Consider the following 17,909-nt stretch of genomic DNA (forward strand, 5'->3'; position numbering starts at 1 on the left):
TAAAATATTTCTGTATTGTGACCTGGAGGATGCTCGAGGATTAGTTTGATATGCCTGTGTCTGCTTGCATCCTAATGCCGATCAGTTTCCTCTTTAAGCAGCCAGAGGAGGCAACGCTATCGAGGATTCTTGTTTAGCAACAGCGTCTCTGTTTGATTCTAGTTATTGTTCATTAGCCCCTCCAACAGTGCTGCTCTCACTGTGGGAGAGTTAAACAAGAAGTCCTGTGTTCATTAATAGTCAGTGATACACTAACTGATCTTTTGAGCTGTAGTGGCATCGCTGCACTGGATTACATGAACTTAAATATGTGTCTTTAAAAATGGTATTCATAGTGTTTGTTTAGCCAAAAATATTTGAGGGTTCTCAGCATGAAGGAATTTAAGGAGTATTTTTCTAATCATTTTTTTTAAATAAGGCCAAGATCTTCACCTGCCTTTATCTGTGTGTTTTCAGTGCTCAAATGTACACTGTGAAAACATTGGCACATTTTTTCAAGCACAGGAGTTGGTATTTTTGCAAAACTGAATAATGTAACTTGTCAGTTAGCTGCAAATAATGCAGCCAGCACTTCTTTAACACTGCTGTTTAAGTGTTACCACTCATAAAGGCTACGTTTGGCCTCAAACATGTAGTATTGTACTAATGTTGTGTCTCGTTAGACACATATGAATATATAAATATCTCTTCTCCCTATATATAAATATATCTCTATATATTTGTGCAACTTTTTTTTTCATTTACAATTTTGATGGATATAGCTATGACATTTCTATATCTAGTGCGTAGAAAGAAGCTTTTCAATTTCTTTTACTGCATTTCTTGTGATTTATTTTGTTACTATGGCCTAATTACTTATATTTTGATGTATAGCAAGTTGAAATGCTCCAAAAAAGGCCATTACAGCATGTAAAAAAAGGTAATAAAGGTATAAACATAAGTACAATTATCCTGTCAACAATAATAAGGTGACTAAATGAATATTAAAATAAAGTAACAGCGTATCAAAACAAAGATATTTTATAAATCTGTCAAAAAAAAATCATAGTGAAATAGAAGAAATCAGAGTTTCAACCATTAAACTAATTTTTATATTCAGCAGTGCTTGCAAATAACTGTAATTTGGCATCTTTGGCAGCTTTGAGTGGTGGTGTAATAAACAAAAAGAAACTTGTCTGTTTGTTAGGAGCCATGGCTATCAGATTTCCCTGCTCCTGTATGCGCTATACGTGACTGATCGCTATTGTGCAAAAGAACCTTGTGATCAACTAGCATCAGGATCATGCGGCCATGAATCAGGCTGAGGGTCGACTCTGCCCTCACAAGGAACTGCACAGGTTCTTAAAAATTCTCCACTAGTTTTATTTACCGGCAGGATAGGAGGTGACACATTGTTGGCACTGCATGCAGGGGGATGCCAGAGCTGGAATGCCAGCAGTACAAGCATGTGATCTGTGTAAGGGGATTCACGGGTGCACATAGATACTGACGTGGATATATGAAGAGCATAGTGGCAATCAGTCACATTCACACACGCACACATACACACAAGCAAAACAGTGGGACAGGTGGGCCAGAGCTTAACACGCATTCCTTTGGTTGTTCCGTGTAATCCAGAAAGGAAACACTGCTCTGCACATAGCGTCGCTGGCTGGCCAAACGGAAGTCGTCAAAGAGCTGGTCACTAATGGAGCCAATGTCAACGCACAATCTCAGGTGGGATATACTCGAAATGCCTGCAAGTCAATGTCAAAATGACAGCAAGGTCTTGGTGGTCTGGCTTTAGGGTAGGTATAATTACACTGTTGTTGAGATGATCTATATCAGATAGTCGCTGACATACAGGCAGAAATCCTCACTGACAGAAACTGGCATAATGCCAACTAGGCCTCTGCCTCTTCAGGAAACTGCTTGTCCTTGCATTTCACATTTAACTCTATTAGATCGAAGCGAGAGAAAATATTCAGCCAGCTTCTTTCTCTCTGATAATGTCCAAAATAAAAAAGCAAGCAGAGGGAAAACTCTTTACCTTCAGACCACTGGAACATGTTTTGTTAAGATATACTCAGTGTGTATATGTCACTTTAAAGGTGATCAGTTGCTATAATAGTCATCATTTATGACATGTTAGGAGATGTCACATGAAACTTTATGTTTAAACCAAGTTTAAAACGGCTAAATACAAGGAAACGTGGAATCATTTCTTATGTAAGCATCAGTAAAGGTTGATGTATTTGTTGTTGTGTAATGTTTGAAAAAGATTGTGTGTCTTTTGGTTCATGTTGTGTGCAGAATGGCTTCACTCCTCTGTACATGGCAGCCCAGGAGAATCACCTGGAGGTGGTGCGGTTCCTTCTGGAGAACAGCGCCAGCCAGAGTATCGCCACTGAGGTACTGTACGTGTGTGTGTGTGTGTGTTTCTTGTGCTCACATGTGTGTCCATTTCTCTGCAGTATGTATCCATGCATTTTCTATGCCACTGTCATATCTAAGGTTTTTTTATCTGTTGTACTAACCACCTCCATCTCCTCTCCTCCTTTGTTTCCTTCCCTTCCTCCCTTTTTCCTCCACCCCCCATTTTGCCTCAGTCTCCATCGGTGTCTTCATCTTTTTGTGTCCTTTTTCACTTTCCTGTTTCTGTCTATTTCTCATCTTTTTTGTCTCACATGATCCCTCTCTTATCTTTCCCCTATTCTCCTCTGCCTGCCCCATCTCCTCTCCTCCCTCCTCATCTCTTTATGAGGGACTAGGCAGAACTTCATTGATTGGTAGTGTACGGAGGAGGTAGAGTGACCTTGAGCGGGTCACTGATGAGGTCTGCTCTGCTCCCTGCCTCCTCTCTACAGCTGCTGTTACTGCTCTGATTAACGTTGCTTAGTCTGTGGAACTCGTACACACGTACACTTTCCAGTCACAGCACGTTCACACAAACACACGTGCACATACGCAGATGATACAATACCCAGTGTACCCTGTCGTCTGCAAGTTTACATTTATGGGCACGCATGCACAGTATCTACTCAAACATGATATATGGTAATATACAGGCTGGTGACAAATTAAAGGAAGTGCCTTAGCACTTCCCCCAGGAGGGTTCAAACCCAATTTTTCCAATTAAATAGTCCCTCGTTTAGTATTTTGATGATGGCGATGGAGAGCACTGCACTGTCAGTCTATAATCTCCCATCAGTGTTCAGCTGGGCTGAGTCACCCCTCATCTTGAAAGAGGCTTATCAGGACAGGAAAAAAATGTATATATATGTGTGTGTGTGTGTGTGTGTGTGTGTGTGTGTGTGTGTGTGTGTGTGTGTGTGTGTGTGTGTGTGTGTGTGTGTGCGCACACTTCTGCCCACACATACTGAGACATGCAGTATCAAAAACACAGTAAAATAAAATGGCAGAGCTTTTGGCTGAATTATGTATCATAAGGGCAATGTGAGTGGGAAATACCGAAGATGTGAGCTGTCTTCTCCACATCCTCTTATTATGTAACGTACATTTGTGTCCTACACAGAGATGTGGTTTGGAAATGTACAGTAACTTCTACATTATATGAAGTTATAATTAATTCTAAATGCTCCTCTAGGTCAAGCTGCCTCTATATTTTTATGAAAACACATCACTGTTATTGACATAGTTAACCTAGTTGTTTATTATAATAATTAATACCTTCAAATAATGTGGGCAGCCTAGATTCATCATTGCCTATAAAACTATTAAAAATCATTTTGCTTTTTATAAGCTGCGTTTAATTTGCTCTCATCATCCACGCCATCCAGCATTGGTTACTCATTTCTTCCCCTCCTTCGCAGGATGGCTTTACCCCTCTGGCAGTGGCCCTCCAGCAGGGCCATGACCAGGTGGTCTCCCTGCTATTGGAGAACGATACAAAGGGCAAGGTGCGCCTGCCTGCCCTGCACATTGCCGCACGCAAGGATGACACCAAGGCCGCGGCCCTGCTCCTGCAGAACGACCACAACGCAGACGTTGAGTCCAAGGTGAGCAAAAACGCTGATGCAGCCCATCTTTGGTAGTGAATGATCAGTTGGTTGCTTTCTTTTTGCCTATTTGATTATTTGTTTTTAACACTGATTTCTTTGGTGTTCTTGATTGTCTTTTTTTTCCCTGCTGCCTTTTCTCTTTATTGTTTGAATTTGTTGTTGATGCTCTTTCTTTCGGAAAAGAAGCAGAAGTACATTCCTGTTTGTTTTTTGGCCAGTTTTATCTCTGAAAAGATTTGAGTTTGAGAATATCTTTCTCATTCTTAAAATCAAACTTCAAGTAAGAGCGCAGTCTGCACACCGAAACTTTTCTGCTAGATTCTTTTTCACTGAGCTGCCTCTCCCTCTTCTGCTCCTCCACTTCATGTGAGTGAAGGCCCTTTTTAATTTGTTTTTTTTTTTCTCACTAATTGCCCGTTCTCTCCTCTCTTGGCTGACTCTGTAGATGATGGTGAATAGAACAACAGAGGTACACCTCTACTCTGTACATTACGTAGTGTTCATCCTATTCATAAAAACTCTGAAAACAACAACGACAATCACTTCAGTGCCCCTGACTTGATGCAGTAGTGTTTCTGCAGCCCTCTGTCACTCCCCCTTTTCCATTTTAGCTCAGTACTGCCTTCTTCCTTTTCATTGCTTCATCAATCTAGTGGATATATCTGGTCATTGAGAAAATCAGAGCTAAAGCGCATGCTTCACAAATACTGATTTAATAAATCTGAGGCTAAAGGCTTGGGTATCAAGGTTTTCCTTGATTCTAATGGTTTCATGGTGTCCAAAGCTGAAGTGTCTTATTTTTGGAAATCCCTTGTCACTGTTTAAAATATGTTGTCTTAATGTGTCCTGACTAAGTCCCTCCATGAAACTGATTAGCATGATAACCAGTGTACGCATGAAAAATGGTTATCATTCATTTGAAACCAGCAGTTTGTCCATAACTTGCATGGCAGTCTAATTCCCTTTACACTCTAAAGAACCCCTGCATTCTAGCATTAGTCAGGCTCTCTAATTTGTTTACTGGTGTATCCTTTATTGAGCTCTAGTACATCCAATATTCAACACTCGCACCTAAACCATTTTGCATGGGACCAAAGTAACAAGCTAGTGTGACACTGCGTCTGTGGTAACATTGGCCCCTTTTTTAAACCAAAGCCAGGTGGCCACCTTCTGTGCGTGCCTGTTTTGGTTGGCATTGTTTGTGGTTTTGGCAGGCTCTGATATGATTCATCCAAAAATGGCTTTGATTTCAGACTTATGCATTGCGTTAAACAAATGTGTACTCAGATAGAAGAAAGACACTGTAATCTGTTTTATATGAATAGTGTGTTTTTTCAAGGCAGATATAAATCATTTTAATTTTGGTGAACTTTGTGGTACGATTTCTCAGTTCAGGATATCGGTGGGGACACGTGTCTGAATTACTGATTGACTTTTGGCTCTTTGAAATTAAAATTCCAGCAGTTGGATTGTTTAATGTAAGACATAAGGTCACAGATATTTTCCAGTGTCTTTTAGTTGCTCCGACAGCTAATCCAGGAGTTATATCAGGATACATCTCTCATTGAAGATGTTAACAAATGGAGATTAAGTTCATTTGCAGGGTGATTATTTGCAGCTAAAAATATCAGAATGCTGTAAATAGAATTAAACAGATTTACACCAGTTAGCTCTTGATCTTTCAAATCAAGTTGTATATTACACTCAGATCTTTGTAATTAGTTTGATGTCAGTTAAATGTAAAATTGTTATATTTTAGTTGGGCCCATGTTTGATTCTAACAGTTTTAGAAAAAATTGACTTTTTCTACAACTGTTAGAAAAGTCAGGTGTCAGTGTAGCAGTGTGCAACCAGTGTGTCCTTGTTTGATGTAGTGGGACTTTGTAAAGCCAGATGTTTGATCTTGTGTGGATGTTGCTCCACTGTTTTTTTAACATGGTGTGTCTATTTGTCTGTCTGCACGTGTGTTGTTGCATTTCTTCAATCCTCAGAGTGGTTTCACCCCCCTCCACATCGCAGCGCATTATGGCAACATTAATGTGGCCACGCTTTTGCTGAACCGCGGGGCTGCTGTGGACTTCATGGCTCGGGTGAGTTTCTACTGCCCTCTGCTGGTTGGGAAAGGTGTAACCATTACACACAATAAATATGAATATGGTATACGGGTATGTTTAATGGATTAAAAAAAACCCTATGTAACTGTAAAACAAAGGTATAACTTAGCTTTTATGGCAGAGGAAAATCACTTTGATTTCCCAAACATCTGTCACATTTATGCTCCTTGAAAGCAAAAGCAAAGAATAAACGTATATTTTGCATGTAAACCCTTCAGCAAAATAGGATGGACTGAAAATATCGGTGTCAAATGTGGGATTTTTTTTTTTACATGAATTCTGTTTGTGGACTTTTCATTGATAGGCGAATGCATATTTTGTTTACTCAAGGGAAAAAACAACAGTGAAACCCAAACCACCCACACACAAACTTTAATGTCAAGTCAAGTCAAGTAGAGTTTTATTGTCAACCCAGCAATATACACTCAAGTATACAGTGGGACGAAATATCATCCTCTTGGATCAAAGGTCAAGATGTAAAAATCAAAATGAAATAAATTCAAATATGCATTTATACAACTATACAGAAATAAGATAAACTAAGAATAAATACAACAGTACTGGACTTGAATAGAAAAGAATGAAGGAATAGAAAATAATGAGAATGAGTATAAATAAATACAATAGTACACATACAGAATAGTGCAAGTATTGGAAGTAATGTTGGTACGATGAAGCCTAATGTATTTGTGTTCATATATAGGTATTCAGTGGTAAAGAGAAAGAGATTCCTGGATTAATAAAGACCCTCATGAAATGGGAGATTTTTTAGAACAATGGGACATTTTGTTATATATGTATCTGTTATGTTATTCTCAGACTGAATTCATATTTTTTTGAGATATGATTAAATATAAAGACCTGGAAGAGATTTTATGTGACATATACAGAGTAATCTCAGTGATGTTGTCTTAGAAAATGGGTTTCCATATTAGATGTTTACAAATCAGAGTGATCAGTGGCCTATAATTGAATCAGCTAGTGTGTGAAGCAGTGTTTATGTTTGTGCTGCTTTTATACTGATAACAGGTAAGGTCCAGAAAATTATCCACCAGCAGTGGTGGATGGTTAAACAATGGAGCTGGTTTACAGCTGTTTGCTTGAGAGCAACAAAGCATTACAGTCTGTTGCAGACTAGTCAATTTCATGACGAGTTTCTAATGAATTAATTCTGTCTAATTGTAGATATGTTTAAATGCATAATGTGAGAGCAGAACCGTCTAAGAGTTTTCCACTTTTTCACTTAGAATGACATCACACCGCTTCATGTGGCCGCAAAAAGGGGCAACAGCAATATGGTGAAGTTGCTGCTGGACAGAGGGGCCAAAATTGATGCAAAGACCAAGGTAAGACTTTTTTCACAATTAGAAAGGCACTTGAGGCTGAATTATATGTTTTTTAGACTTACAGAAGTTTTTGTCTGTAGCAGTATTTGATTTTGCACAAACTGAAGTTTATTAAAATTATTTTACAGTAAAATGCAAATTTAAAAAAGTGTTTCATTTTGTTATTTTGTTCTTTTAAGGACGGTCTGACACCTCTTCATTGTGGGGCACGGAGCGGACACGAGCAGGTGGTAGAAATTCTTCTGGACAGAGGAGCTCCTATACTGTCCAAGACCAAGGTAGTTACTTGGATGATCAATTCAGGAGATGCTGCTAAGCTCAGAATAGGGAAGAAAAGAAAGTTCACAAACACATGACATCTTTTTCATTAAGTTAAATATAAAACAGACCAGAATAGATCACTATACACGATGTTAATAACACTGGAATACCTTTGTTTTCAAAATCAGCTCTCCTAACCACTCGGAGCTATTTAAATAATTGTCATCCACTCACATAGCAGGTCTGTTGTTGTTGCTGTAGTGTTGTCGCATTGTCTCCATAACATCTGTGCGACCTCTCCAGAACAGCCTGTCTCCGCTGCCTTCGCAGCCCTACAGTTTGACCGCGCAGGACGACCAGTGTAACAAAATAGACATTGTTGTAATGGCCTCGTTATAACAATGCTTCTGTAACCTTCTCAGCAACTTCCTTCGCAGTCTTTCTGTGCAGCGCATGGCCGCGTCCTAACTTACTGTGTCTGTCTGTCCATCTGTCTATGTGTCCGTCTGCGTGTGTGTTTGTCGCTCTCTTTCTTTGTCTGGCTCTCTCTTTCTCTCCCCTTTTCTCTCTTTCTTTCCCTGTCTCGGCCCTCTATAGAACGGCCTATCGCCTCTCCACATGGCCACTCAGGGGGACCACCTGAACTGCGTCCAGCTCCTGCTCCAGCACGACGTGCCCGTGGATGACGTCACCAATGACTACCTTACGGCGCTGCACGTTGCTGCCCACTGCGGTCACTATAAGGTGGCCAAGCTCATTGTGGACAAGAAGGCCAACCCAAATGCCAAGGCTCTGGTAGGGATAAAGCCGTACAAGGGGTGTTAAGAATGGGGGTGCAAAACAGAAAAGTCACATGATCATGACAAAAAAATCATGTTCAAGAAATACTGAAATGTTGATGTTGGTAGGTGTTAGTCACCAAAAGTTTTGCTTTTATGATTAATATTATACTCATAGAAAAAATAAATGGTTTGGTTTGGGTAGCTTTACAGTGCAGAAGTCTTAGCACTATAATATAAAGTTTTACTGTGTCTGTCTATTTTCTGATAGTTTTGTCTGTGTTGGATATTTTGTTGTTGTTGTTGTTTTTTAATGATATGGACTATTTTTGTGTGAAATAAATAGATATGTGCTGATATGAATGTTTAAAACAGGACTGAAAACAGGTTTATTCCTCATATTTACATTTTCTTTACCACACATTTGCATCCTGGCACATCTCAGCATTCACACATTTGCACATGTTTAGAGGCTGTGGGGAGTTTCTCAGTGATCGTACTGGAATACCAGCCTTAGCTTTACACTTTCTCTTCATGCAGAATGGTTTCACTCCGCTTCATATCGCCTGCAAGAAGAACAGAGTCAAGGTGATGGAGCTGTTGCTTAAACATGGAGCATCTATCCAGGCTGTCACAGAGGTAATAGAGCAGACTGGAACACCTTTACTCTTCTGTACCATTTAATACATAATAATTACTTGGAATTGATCTTATTGTTGTTTGGTTTTGATGTTCAGGATAAAACTTGGTTGCTGATTTGGTCTTTAGTGTTTTAATGTTTCATGTTGATCATCGTATCTGTTATCTGCAGTCCGGCTTGACGCCCATTCATGTGGCAGCCTTTATGGGCCATGAAAACATTGTCCATGCGCTGACGCACCACGGAGCTTCGCCCAACACCACCAATGTGGTAAGTAGACTAATTTTAATGTACTACATGTCGATACAGATTAGAAAATCTCCCTATTGCCAACAACCTTTGTATCTTCCAGCGAGGAGAGACAGCTCTCCACATGGCAGCCAGGGCAGGCCAGGCAGACGTAGTCCGATACCTGCTAAAGAACGGAGCCAAGGTGGAGACCAAGTCCAAGGTTAGAACACAGAGCGTCATTATCAATCACTGTGTCAAGGAGAAAACAAAAAGGGATACAGAACTGGGCCAAAAAGTCACTACCCCTCTCTTTGCAGGATGACCAGACAGCGCTGCACATATCTAGTCGGCTGGGGAAGGTCGACATTGTCCAGCAGCTGCTGCATTGCGGTGCGTCTGCCAATGCTGCCACCACCTCAGGCTACACCCCCCTTCACCTGGCTGCCCGCGAAGGACACCATGATGTTGCTGCCATGCTCCTGGACAATGGTGCCTCACTCTCATCTGCAACAAAGGTATGTCTTGTGGAAGATTAAGCATTATATTGCAATGTAGATAATGTTCCCATTTTCCAGTATCTCCACTAGTAGGCATGGTTTTGTTTCGAGTGGCCTCCAAGGTTCTTGTCATATGAAATAAATGCCTAAATACGTCCTTCTCCCAGCAAAAGAATTCATAGTCTAAGCATACTAAACTGACTAAACTGACACACAGATCTGACTAATTGCATAAAAGTGCATTGCTCAAAGTATAAAATGGGTGTGGAAGATGTGAGTGTGATATGTTTCTGTGGACTGTCTTTGAAGGTGACTTCTGTTAGCAGAGCAGATTAATGAAGGGTAAACCCCATGGTGGGCTCTTACTTCCTCACACACACACACATATAGCATCTTTTGGGACTTTACCTTAGTCGGCTTTTCAAGCAAATGATATCATATCTGTGTGAAAACAGAAAATTTGTGCCATCGAGCAGATTAATTGACCCATTTTAGGTGTTTATAAAGCAGATTAAATGAATAGAAATTTAAAAACTGGCACAATTACTGACGATCACACAAATGAGGTCAAGTGTTTCAGAGAAAATGGGAATCTGTGGAGTCCCACATTCCTCTGGAAAATATGATCTAATGTCTTTAAATATCTTTGCAGACACACAGGAAGGAAGCCAAGTGATCACACTGGCAAATCAAACCCAGCATCACAGCAAAACGTGTAATAGACATGCATTTGCCTCAAGAGATAGTAAAGACCTTTGCCTTACTTTCTCAGTGTAATGAACCCCTATGGAGAGAAAATTACTCATGCACAGACAATACTCATTTGTAAGTTATTTTGCATTTGAGTCTTGTTAATAAAGTGAATCCATCCTAATTTAAATATGGCTAAAATATAACTTTATTGAAAATGTTTTCACAATGTTGAACTTTTTAACCTATTTGGACTGCAATGTTCGGTGTCCTGTGTCTTATGAAGGAAAGAGATGTTGCTCTTAAGATCAAACTTTCTGTTTTGTTCAGTCTGAATAACACAAGATCTTTGCTGCTGCTGTTTTGTTTTCATTTGTGACTTGAGCACTGAAAGACAGTGAGAAACTATGTTGCTTAAGGAAAAGCTCGATCCCACACCAGCCAAGTGGGACCTAAAATAATGCAAATATTCACTTCCTGTTTAAATACCCTCACTACTCCCTGCTCTCCCTTTTTTGGCCCAACAGAAAGGATTCAGTCCCCTCCATGTGGCAGCAAAGTATGGCAAGATGGAGGTAGCCAGTTTGCTCCTACAGAAGGGAGCTGCACCTGATGCTGCTGGAAAGGTGAGATGTCTGAAAAGGCGGAGAGTTTCTGAGTATAAATTTAAGAAACAGAAAAAGATGACCTGTTTAAGACGAGCAGGCAGGTTCAGCAAGGAAATGACAGACAGCAAAAGTGCAGTATAAACCTGAAATTCCTAATTTCATGTCCTCATCTCTAAGATAGTCAGCGGGGCTGTGTTGTGTTTTCTGAGCTGCAGCTGGCCCAGATGCTGGGAGGTAGTAGTGTGGTGGAAGCAAGCTGAGGTCTGATCACAGTGCGACACATCAAACAGATGCTTGTCCTGTTGCAAAAACCTTGTAGGCAGATTTCTTTTATTCCACTGAGAGAGACTTAAATAGCTGAGACCTGCTGGCACTAGTCGTATGTGCATCTTTGCCACCATCTGAAAGCGTTTAACATAAAGACTGTCAGATATGATAATGAAACTTCCACAGTGTCTGGTGGTGTCACGCTAAAATCTGCCTCAGTATCAGATACACAAAGAAGAAAATCAGGTCGTTATTATTATAATACATTTTATATCAAGATGAAAATAAAGACTTTAAGATATTATATGGGTTTTTTATATATTTTGGTAGAAATAATGAGTATGTCACATCATATGCCGCCCTGTTTGATCACTCTGCGTGTGCGTTTTGATGAGAAAACATTGTAAAACACTTTTAGAGCCTAGGATTATAAAGTACTCCATATATACAGACCATTATTTACATAATGGCTCCATCATCTAACTCTTATAGAAAGTATTAAGACAAAGACATGACCTTGAAACTCTCTTTATGGAAGGTTGTTGTTAGTGAGCCACACTGTGTGGAGGCCTGGTTGGGCATTCACCTTCTGTGGGACACGTCCTATGATAGAGTAATTTCGAGCACGGTTTTGTGGTTTAACATGAGTGATGCAGAGCCTTTAATCTCCCACTTGTGTCGATGGATACACTGAGAAATCTTCTGTCAAAATATATAATTTGAACAACTAGTGGCAGATAAGCACATGCTTTTGGTTAAAAAAAAATATTAGATTCAGTTTTCTGATCACATTTTAAAATAATAACTAGACCTTGCTGCTTCTGCTGTTGGTAAACTAATACTAATCCTTCTGCTGCTGCTATAAAAATAATGCTTTAGTCACATCTTTGCTGGCCAGTGAAAAGTGTGTATCTTCAGTTTTGGTGCTTTTGCACACTTGAGATGACTTTAGCATGTTTTGACATGGCTATTGAATTCCAAATCAAAATACTGTAGCCGTTGTAGATAAGTGCTGCAAAGTCAACATTTTGAAGATACATTGAAATCTATCTGCAGGCCAGCAGGAAAATTCTCTCACTCAGTTTCCTAATAATGCCATCTTCCTTTAGCGCATGAAGTTACAGCTCTAACCGTCTCCTATACTTTTGTATCTTTCATCGGTTCGATGCCCATCTCTAAAAATTTCTTAACACAGTTTTCATTTGGCTCTTTCATTTTACTTAGCAGCGTGTCTGTGCTTGGGTGTGGTCGGTGATCTTCTAATCCCGTGTTGTGTTGCATGCCTGTGTGTTTGTGTTCCTGTGTGTGTGTGTGGGTGTTTTAGAGTGGGCTAACTCCTCTGCATGTAGCTGCTCACTACGATAATCAGAGAGTGGCACTGCTGCTGCTGGATCAGGGAGCTTCCCCACACGCTGCCGCCAAGGTATCCACACAGACACATATCAATACACGTATTAAGAGGAACTCACCTGGCTTATCACTTACGTAACATCCCATTAATAATGATTTATGTGTAATATTCATCCGTGTGAATGTGGATCTAATGCTCGCCCATTTCCTCCATCCGTTTCATCATTTATCAGTGAAAGTGTGCGTTTTATTTTGTGCTCAGTCAAGTCTTACAAACCACCTGACCAGCCTGAAATGAGGTCATGCTGTCAGCAGATTTGAGTTGCTGGTTTGCTACATATTGCAAGCAATATACTGTGTTTCTCCTAAAAACAAGAAATGTAATTACTCCAGAGTCAGTAATAGTGCCAAACCACTAAAATTTCCTCTTTTTTTGTCTGTTCAAGAGTTGAGAAAATGATGTATTCCCAATAAAACCTAAAAAAAAAAAGCTGTTAAGTTAGACAGACAAACATAAGTGGTCAAGTCATGGTTTGTCTCCTGCCAGGCTTTAAGAGTCTGTCGAAACCGCAGAACGAGTGTGAGCAAAAAGCCAGAACCAACCAAAAATGTGGCAGGAAATGCCTGTTTTGCCTGGACTGTCAAGTGACATGCCACAAAAGGAGACCAAAGCTTGCAAAGCCACTTTGGTCCATTCTAGCTCTCTTTCTCTCCCTTAATCTGCGTCTGTCTAAATTTATTCCTTTGCCTTTCTTGTCGCCTTCCCACACTCATTCTGTCCTGCCTTCTTCCTTTCTCTCTTTCTTTCTCAAATTGTTTTTCATTTGGCTGGGTTCTAAAGTTAGTGTGCTTGATCTAATTTAAGTGCTTTTGGAAACAAATCAATCAGTGTGTACAAGAGGAGTTGTATAGAGGCGCTAACACAGATACACGAGTAGGGTTACTATTGCAGTTATTGCTGCAATAGTTCCCTGCAGTACCATAATCTGTGCTCCGTGTGTGATGTTTTTCTACTTAGTGATGGAGATAGAAAAAAATGGATTTTGACTTGAAGTATAAGTCTTGCTTTACACAGTGTAGTAAATTAAATCAAAGAAGGAAGCCAAGTTAGGCTCTGTAAATAGAGGCTCTTCCCTCTTCCAGACTCACCTTATCCTTTTACTCACTCTCATTTGAGCTAGAATTACCTTCTCCCTTGCAGACCTCAAGGCTACCCAGAGGTTTGAATGTAGCCCTCCTGCTACTTTGTAATGTTTTCTCTCAGGTCCTCTCCTCCACAGTAGCAAAAAGGAGGAAGCCAGGGTGGTGACTGTTCACGTTTAAGTTGCACTCCTGTTTGTACACTTTGTCTCTAGCACTTTTACTGTTGTGAATGTGTGTAACAGCTGAGGTCAACTTTCTGTCTGAGGTTTTCCCATCAGTTTTACCTGTGATACGTTAGGCTGGCCACACTAGCCTCATGACTGTCAATAAGTTGAAAGACCCTTGTGCTGTAAGTTTGTTTTCATGACAAACTGGACTATATGTCCTGATGCAAAATTACAACATTTTTAATCAAAGCTGTATCCTGATTTTCAGCTGCATCTATCATGTAATAGATCTTTAGTTTTGTAGATAAAATGAAAATTACTTTTAGACACACCCTTCAGCCCTGCCCATAGTTTAAGTTTTACAACCATAGAAGAGCTCGGTCCAGCCTCCTAACCTCTACGCCTCTCTTGCGGACCTTAGAACGGCTACATGCCCCTTCATATCGCTGCCAAGAAGAACCAAATGGAAATTGGGACCACACTGCTGGAGTACGGTGCAGACACCAATGCAGTGACGCGGCAAGGCATCAGCCCAATTCACCTTGCAGCACAGGAGGGCAACGTGGATCTGGTGTCACTGCTGCTGACCAAGAACGCTAATGTCAACGTGTGCAACAAGGTAGAATCTGTCACATAGCTATAGTATTTATACAGGAACTACTACAAATGTAATTAAGCTTACACATGTATATGGCCCACAATCCTTCTTACCCAGTAGACAAACACTTGTCATGATTTTTGCCATAACACATTAGACTTCTCAAACAAGTTTTCTGAAAAACACCCTACTTTTCATTCTTCTTCTGCACACCCACCCTAATAAATGTAATTGTGGATTTGCATGTTTTTCTCTTTTTTTTCATATACAGAGCGGACTAACACCACTCCACTTAGCAGCTCAGGAGGACAAGGTCAATGTTGCTGAAGTCCTTCTCAATCATGGGGCTGATGTCAACCCACAAACAAAGGTACAGCTTTCTCAGATGACTTCTTGCACACATAGGAAAACTGTAAATACTTGAGTAGGCAGGTTTGCTGCATATTTATACTTTTTTAACTTCCATCAGTTAATTTGCTTTATGTGCTTATCCTGATTTTCCTCTTTAGCTTAACACGCTCATACACTCACTTGTCTGCCGACATCTCAGTTGCTGCATAAATAAAGGATTGTTACCTGAGTAGAAGGTGATCATGTTGTTATGGATGCAGCAAACACATTCATGCACATAACCACGTTCACTAAGAGCTGCAGTAGCTAAAGGTTGGGCTAACACAAGGTTATTTGTGGTGTGTTTGTGCTGACAGGACAGTTGTTTACAGCAAAGAGGTTATTCACCCACTGATCTCCATGATACACAAATACATAATTCATAGAGCAGATGAAATACGATGCAGTTTTAATTTAGGATTTAGAGAAATCCCATTATGTGAGAGGATTTATATATTTGCCTGGTAAATTTTACACTTAAAATATAAATTTTCCAAAATTCAGGCCAGCTCTCTAGTAAACTGTGATGTAACAAATTATAGTCTGCAGTTGGCACTTGTGAGTAATTTTCCATCCTGTTTTAATTGAATTGTCTGTGCCTCTTCCGCCATCATTTGTCATTCCAGATGGGTTACACTCCGCTGCATGTAGCTTGCCACTATGGAAATGCAAAGATGGCAAACTTCCTGCTGCACAACCATGCCAGGGTCAATGGCAAAACCAAGGTAGACACACAGAATCACACACATACAGTCTTGTATCGCTGTATTGCTGAAGACCTTCCTGCAATCCTGCAGTGTATTTGCATTTTTCCTGAACAAACTGATTGTGTTTGTCTGGCTGTGCTTAGAACGGGTACACTCCTCTACACCAAGCTGCTCAGCAGGGCCACACCCACATCATCAACCTGCTGCTTCAGAACGGGGCCTCGGCCAACGAACTCACTGTGGTTAGTACACAAACACACAGGCTGGACAACAGAGCTTAAGTTTGAGGAAATACTGAATGCTTTTTTCCTTTCTGTGTGTAACTTCCTCTGTGTGTTTTTGTCACTGGTAAGAACGGGAACACTGCCCTATCCATTGCCCGCCGTCTTGGTTACATCTCTGTTGTTGACACTCTGAGGCCTGTGACTGATGAAAACTTGGCCACTATGGTAAGACACTGACTTCTTGTCAATGCCATCTCACATGCTTTAAGACATACAATCTTAAGACATATAATCACTTCATACATCAACTGATGTAACTTTTGTGTAACTTGACAGCTGGGCAAAGATTCTGTGCTTCTTATTGAAAAGTTTTAATGTATGTTTTCTTTTTTTGGGTGTGTGAGACTGTGTGATTTTTATTGATGATTCAGCTTCATCAGTTTAAATAATAAACTGACAGCTATCATGTTTTAGCAAATTAACATGAGCAAATCTCATTTTCCAGACACTGAAGGGTAAACTTCTATGTTTTATTTTCTTAGCAGCCATTTGTTTTTATTTAGGTATTAACTATGTGGAAATCAGCTTTGTCACTCTGTGATACTTTACATTTTCATGCAGTTTCTGGTTTTAATTGTTGGTGCATTAAAGGATTTTCTGATATGTAAGATTTCAGAGTTGATTGCAATGCTTTTTGGGCTCTGACATTAGGAAAAACAAGAATATCGGAACTAAAAGTTGTACAGTGCATTAGAAATAGTATCACTTTGGTTGTTTGTTGGATTAGGAAGGTTGTTGTTTGCTTAAAAGCGAACATTAGAAATAATGTTTTTTATTTGTCTGTGAAACTACTAGTGTTTTCTTACCGAGCAGCTAGCTCATTGCCAAAAATAAACCGTGGCCGTGGACAGTCAGCAGCACACTGTAAGTGGAGTTAAGGTGTGAATACTGCAAATGAGCTTGCAAGTCAGTCTGTCACGCTGTGTCACATGTGTGAAGTTGTCCTGCTTAAGAGAAAGGGACGGCTCAGATTGGAGCTTAAGGATTCCCCTCGTATAGCCAACGTTACTAACAGCGATACTAACAGCTGACCCTAATGATCAGATGAGTGAGGTACAAAAAGACAGGCAGTGATGAAGCAGTGATGAAGAAGTGACAAGCGTGTGAGGGGGACAGTGAGTGAAGAGCCAGGAAAAGGGGTCATTGAGGATCCAGCACAATCAGCAGGAAAGTGTATTCGTCATAAATGCTTCAAACCACAGGAGTGTGAATAAAAGATCAAGGTCATCTCCTCACACCTCAGTGTGCCTGATCTATTATTCACCGTACACAGACCTCTGCTGTTGTTTTATGTTGCTCTTAAGCCTACATCTGCAGCCTTTGGAACATTTGCTGATCGCTTATCTGGGTCAAGATGGCCTTCAGAAATACAGTATGACTACTTCTTGCTATGACAGGGCCTGGAGCCCAGTCTAAGGCCCAAATAAGGAAATATATGTGAAGCTTTCACTTTATTTGCAACTTATATCCTGAAGTTGACACCAGCTGACTACGTTTATCAGAGCTTCAGCTGATAAAATATTTAAAGAGTGGGTAATAATCAAGATCATCTTTTCTTATGTTCCCTTTGCTGTCACGCATAAACTGACTTTCAAAATATCAACAACAATGTCACTATCAGTACTTTCTTTTAATATGTAGCAATGTGAAAGGCAGTGATTTCAAGTGATTATGTGACATATCATAATTTAAGAAAATCCATTTGTAACTGCTTAAAAAACAGGTGAGGAATATATAATATATGTATTTTTTTGAATTTCCAGAGTGCATCCGAAAAGCATAAAATCAATGTCCCTGAGACCATGAATGAATTCCTCGATATGTCAGATGATGAAG

At 40.1% G+C, this 17,909-nt stretch overlaps 1 protein-coding gene across 29 annotated transcripts in view; it reads left to right on the top strand.

Moving 5' to 3' along the window:
• The window catches only part of LOC120714768 (ankyrin-3-like), a 116,589-nt gene that overhangs the window by 58,203 nt on the left and 40,477 nt on the right, over window positions 1–17,909 (top strand). For 21 of the 29 annotated variants that reach the window (XR_005691508.1, XM_040001164.1, XM_040001155.1 and 18 more), the window contains 20 exons: window positions 1,618–1,716; window positions 2,293–2,391; window positions 3,813–3,998; window positions 4,447–4,470; window positions 5,993–6,091; window positions 7,363–7,461; window positions 7,641–7,739; window positions 8,320–8,517; window positions 9,042–9,140; window positions 9,313–9,411; window positions 9,494–9,592; window positions 9,690–9,887; window positions 11,087–11,185; window positions 12,759–12,857; window positions 14,516–14,713; window positions 14,964–15,062; window positions 15,709–15,807; window positions 15,933–16,031; window positions 16,143–16,238; window positions 17,837–17,909. Coding sequence is in view for 28 of the 29 variants with exons in the window: in XM_040001164.1 (XP_039857098.1) it covers window positions 1,618–1,716; window positions 2,293–2,391; window positions 3,813–3,998; window positions 4,447–4,470; window positions 5,993–6,091; window positions 7,363–7,461; window positions 7,641–7,739; window positions 8,320–8,517; window positions 9,042–9,140; window positions 9,313–9,411; window positions 9,494–9,592; window positions 9,690–9,887; window positions 11,087–11,185; window positions 12,759–12,857; window positions 14,516–14,713; window positions 14,964–15,062; window positions 15,709–15,807; window positions 15,933–16,031; window positions 16,143–16,238; window positions 17,837–17,909 (2,260 nt within the window). In the remaining variant the exon portion in view is untranslated. The remainder of the gene's footprint in view (window positions 1–1,617; window positions 1,717–2,292; window positions 2,392–3,812; window positions 3,999–4,446; window positions 4,471–5,992; window positions 6,092–7,362; window positions 7,462–7,640; window positions 7,740–8,319; window positions 8,518–9,041; window positions 9,141–9,312; window positions 9,412–9,493; window positions 9,593–9,689; window positions 9,888–11,086; window positions 11,186–12,758; window positions 12,858–14,515; window positions 14,714–14,963; window positions 15,063–15,708; window positions 15,808–15,932; window positions 16,032–16,142; window positions 16,239–17,836) is intronic. The other 8 variants (XM_040001159.1, XM_040001177.1, XM_040001172.1 and 5 more) reach the window with 3 other exon arrangements.

This window comes from Simochromis diagramma, unplaced genomic scaffold (assembly GCF_900408965.1).
Source record: "Simochromis diagramma unplaced genomic scaffold, fSimDia1.1 OVJJ01000421.1, whole genome shotgun sequence".
Taxonomy (NCBI): Eukaryota; Metazoa; Chordata; class Actinopteri; order Cichliformes; family Cichlidae; genus Simochromis; species Simochromis diagramma.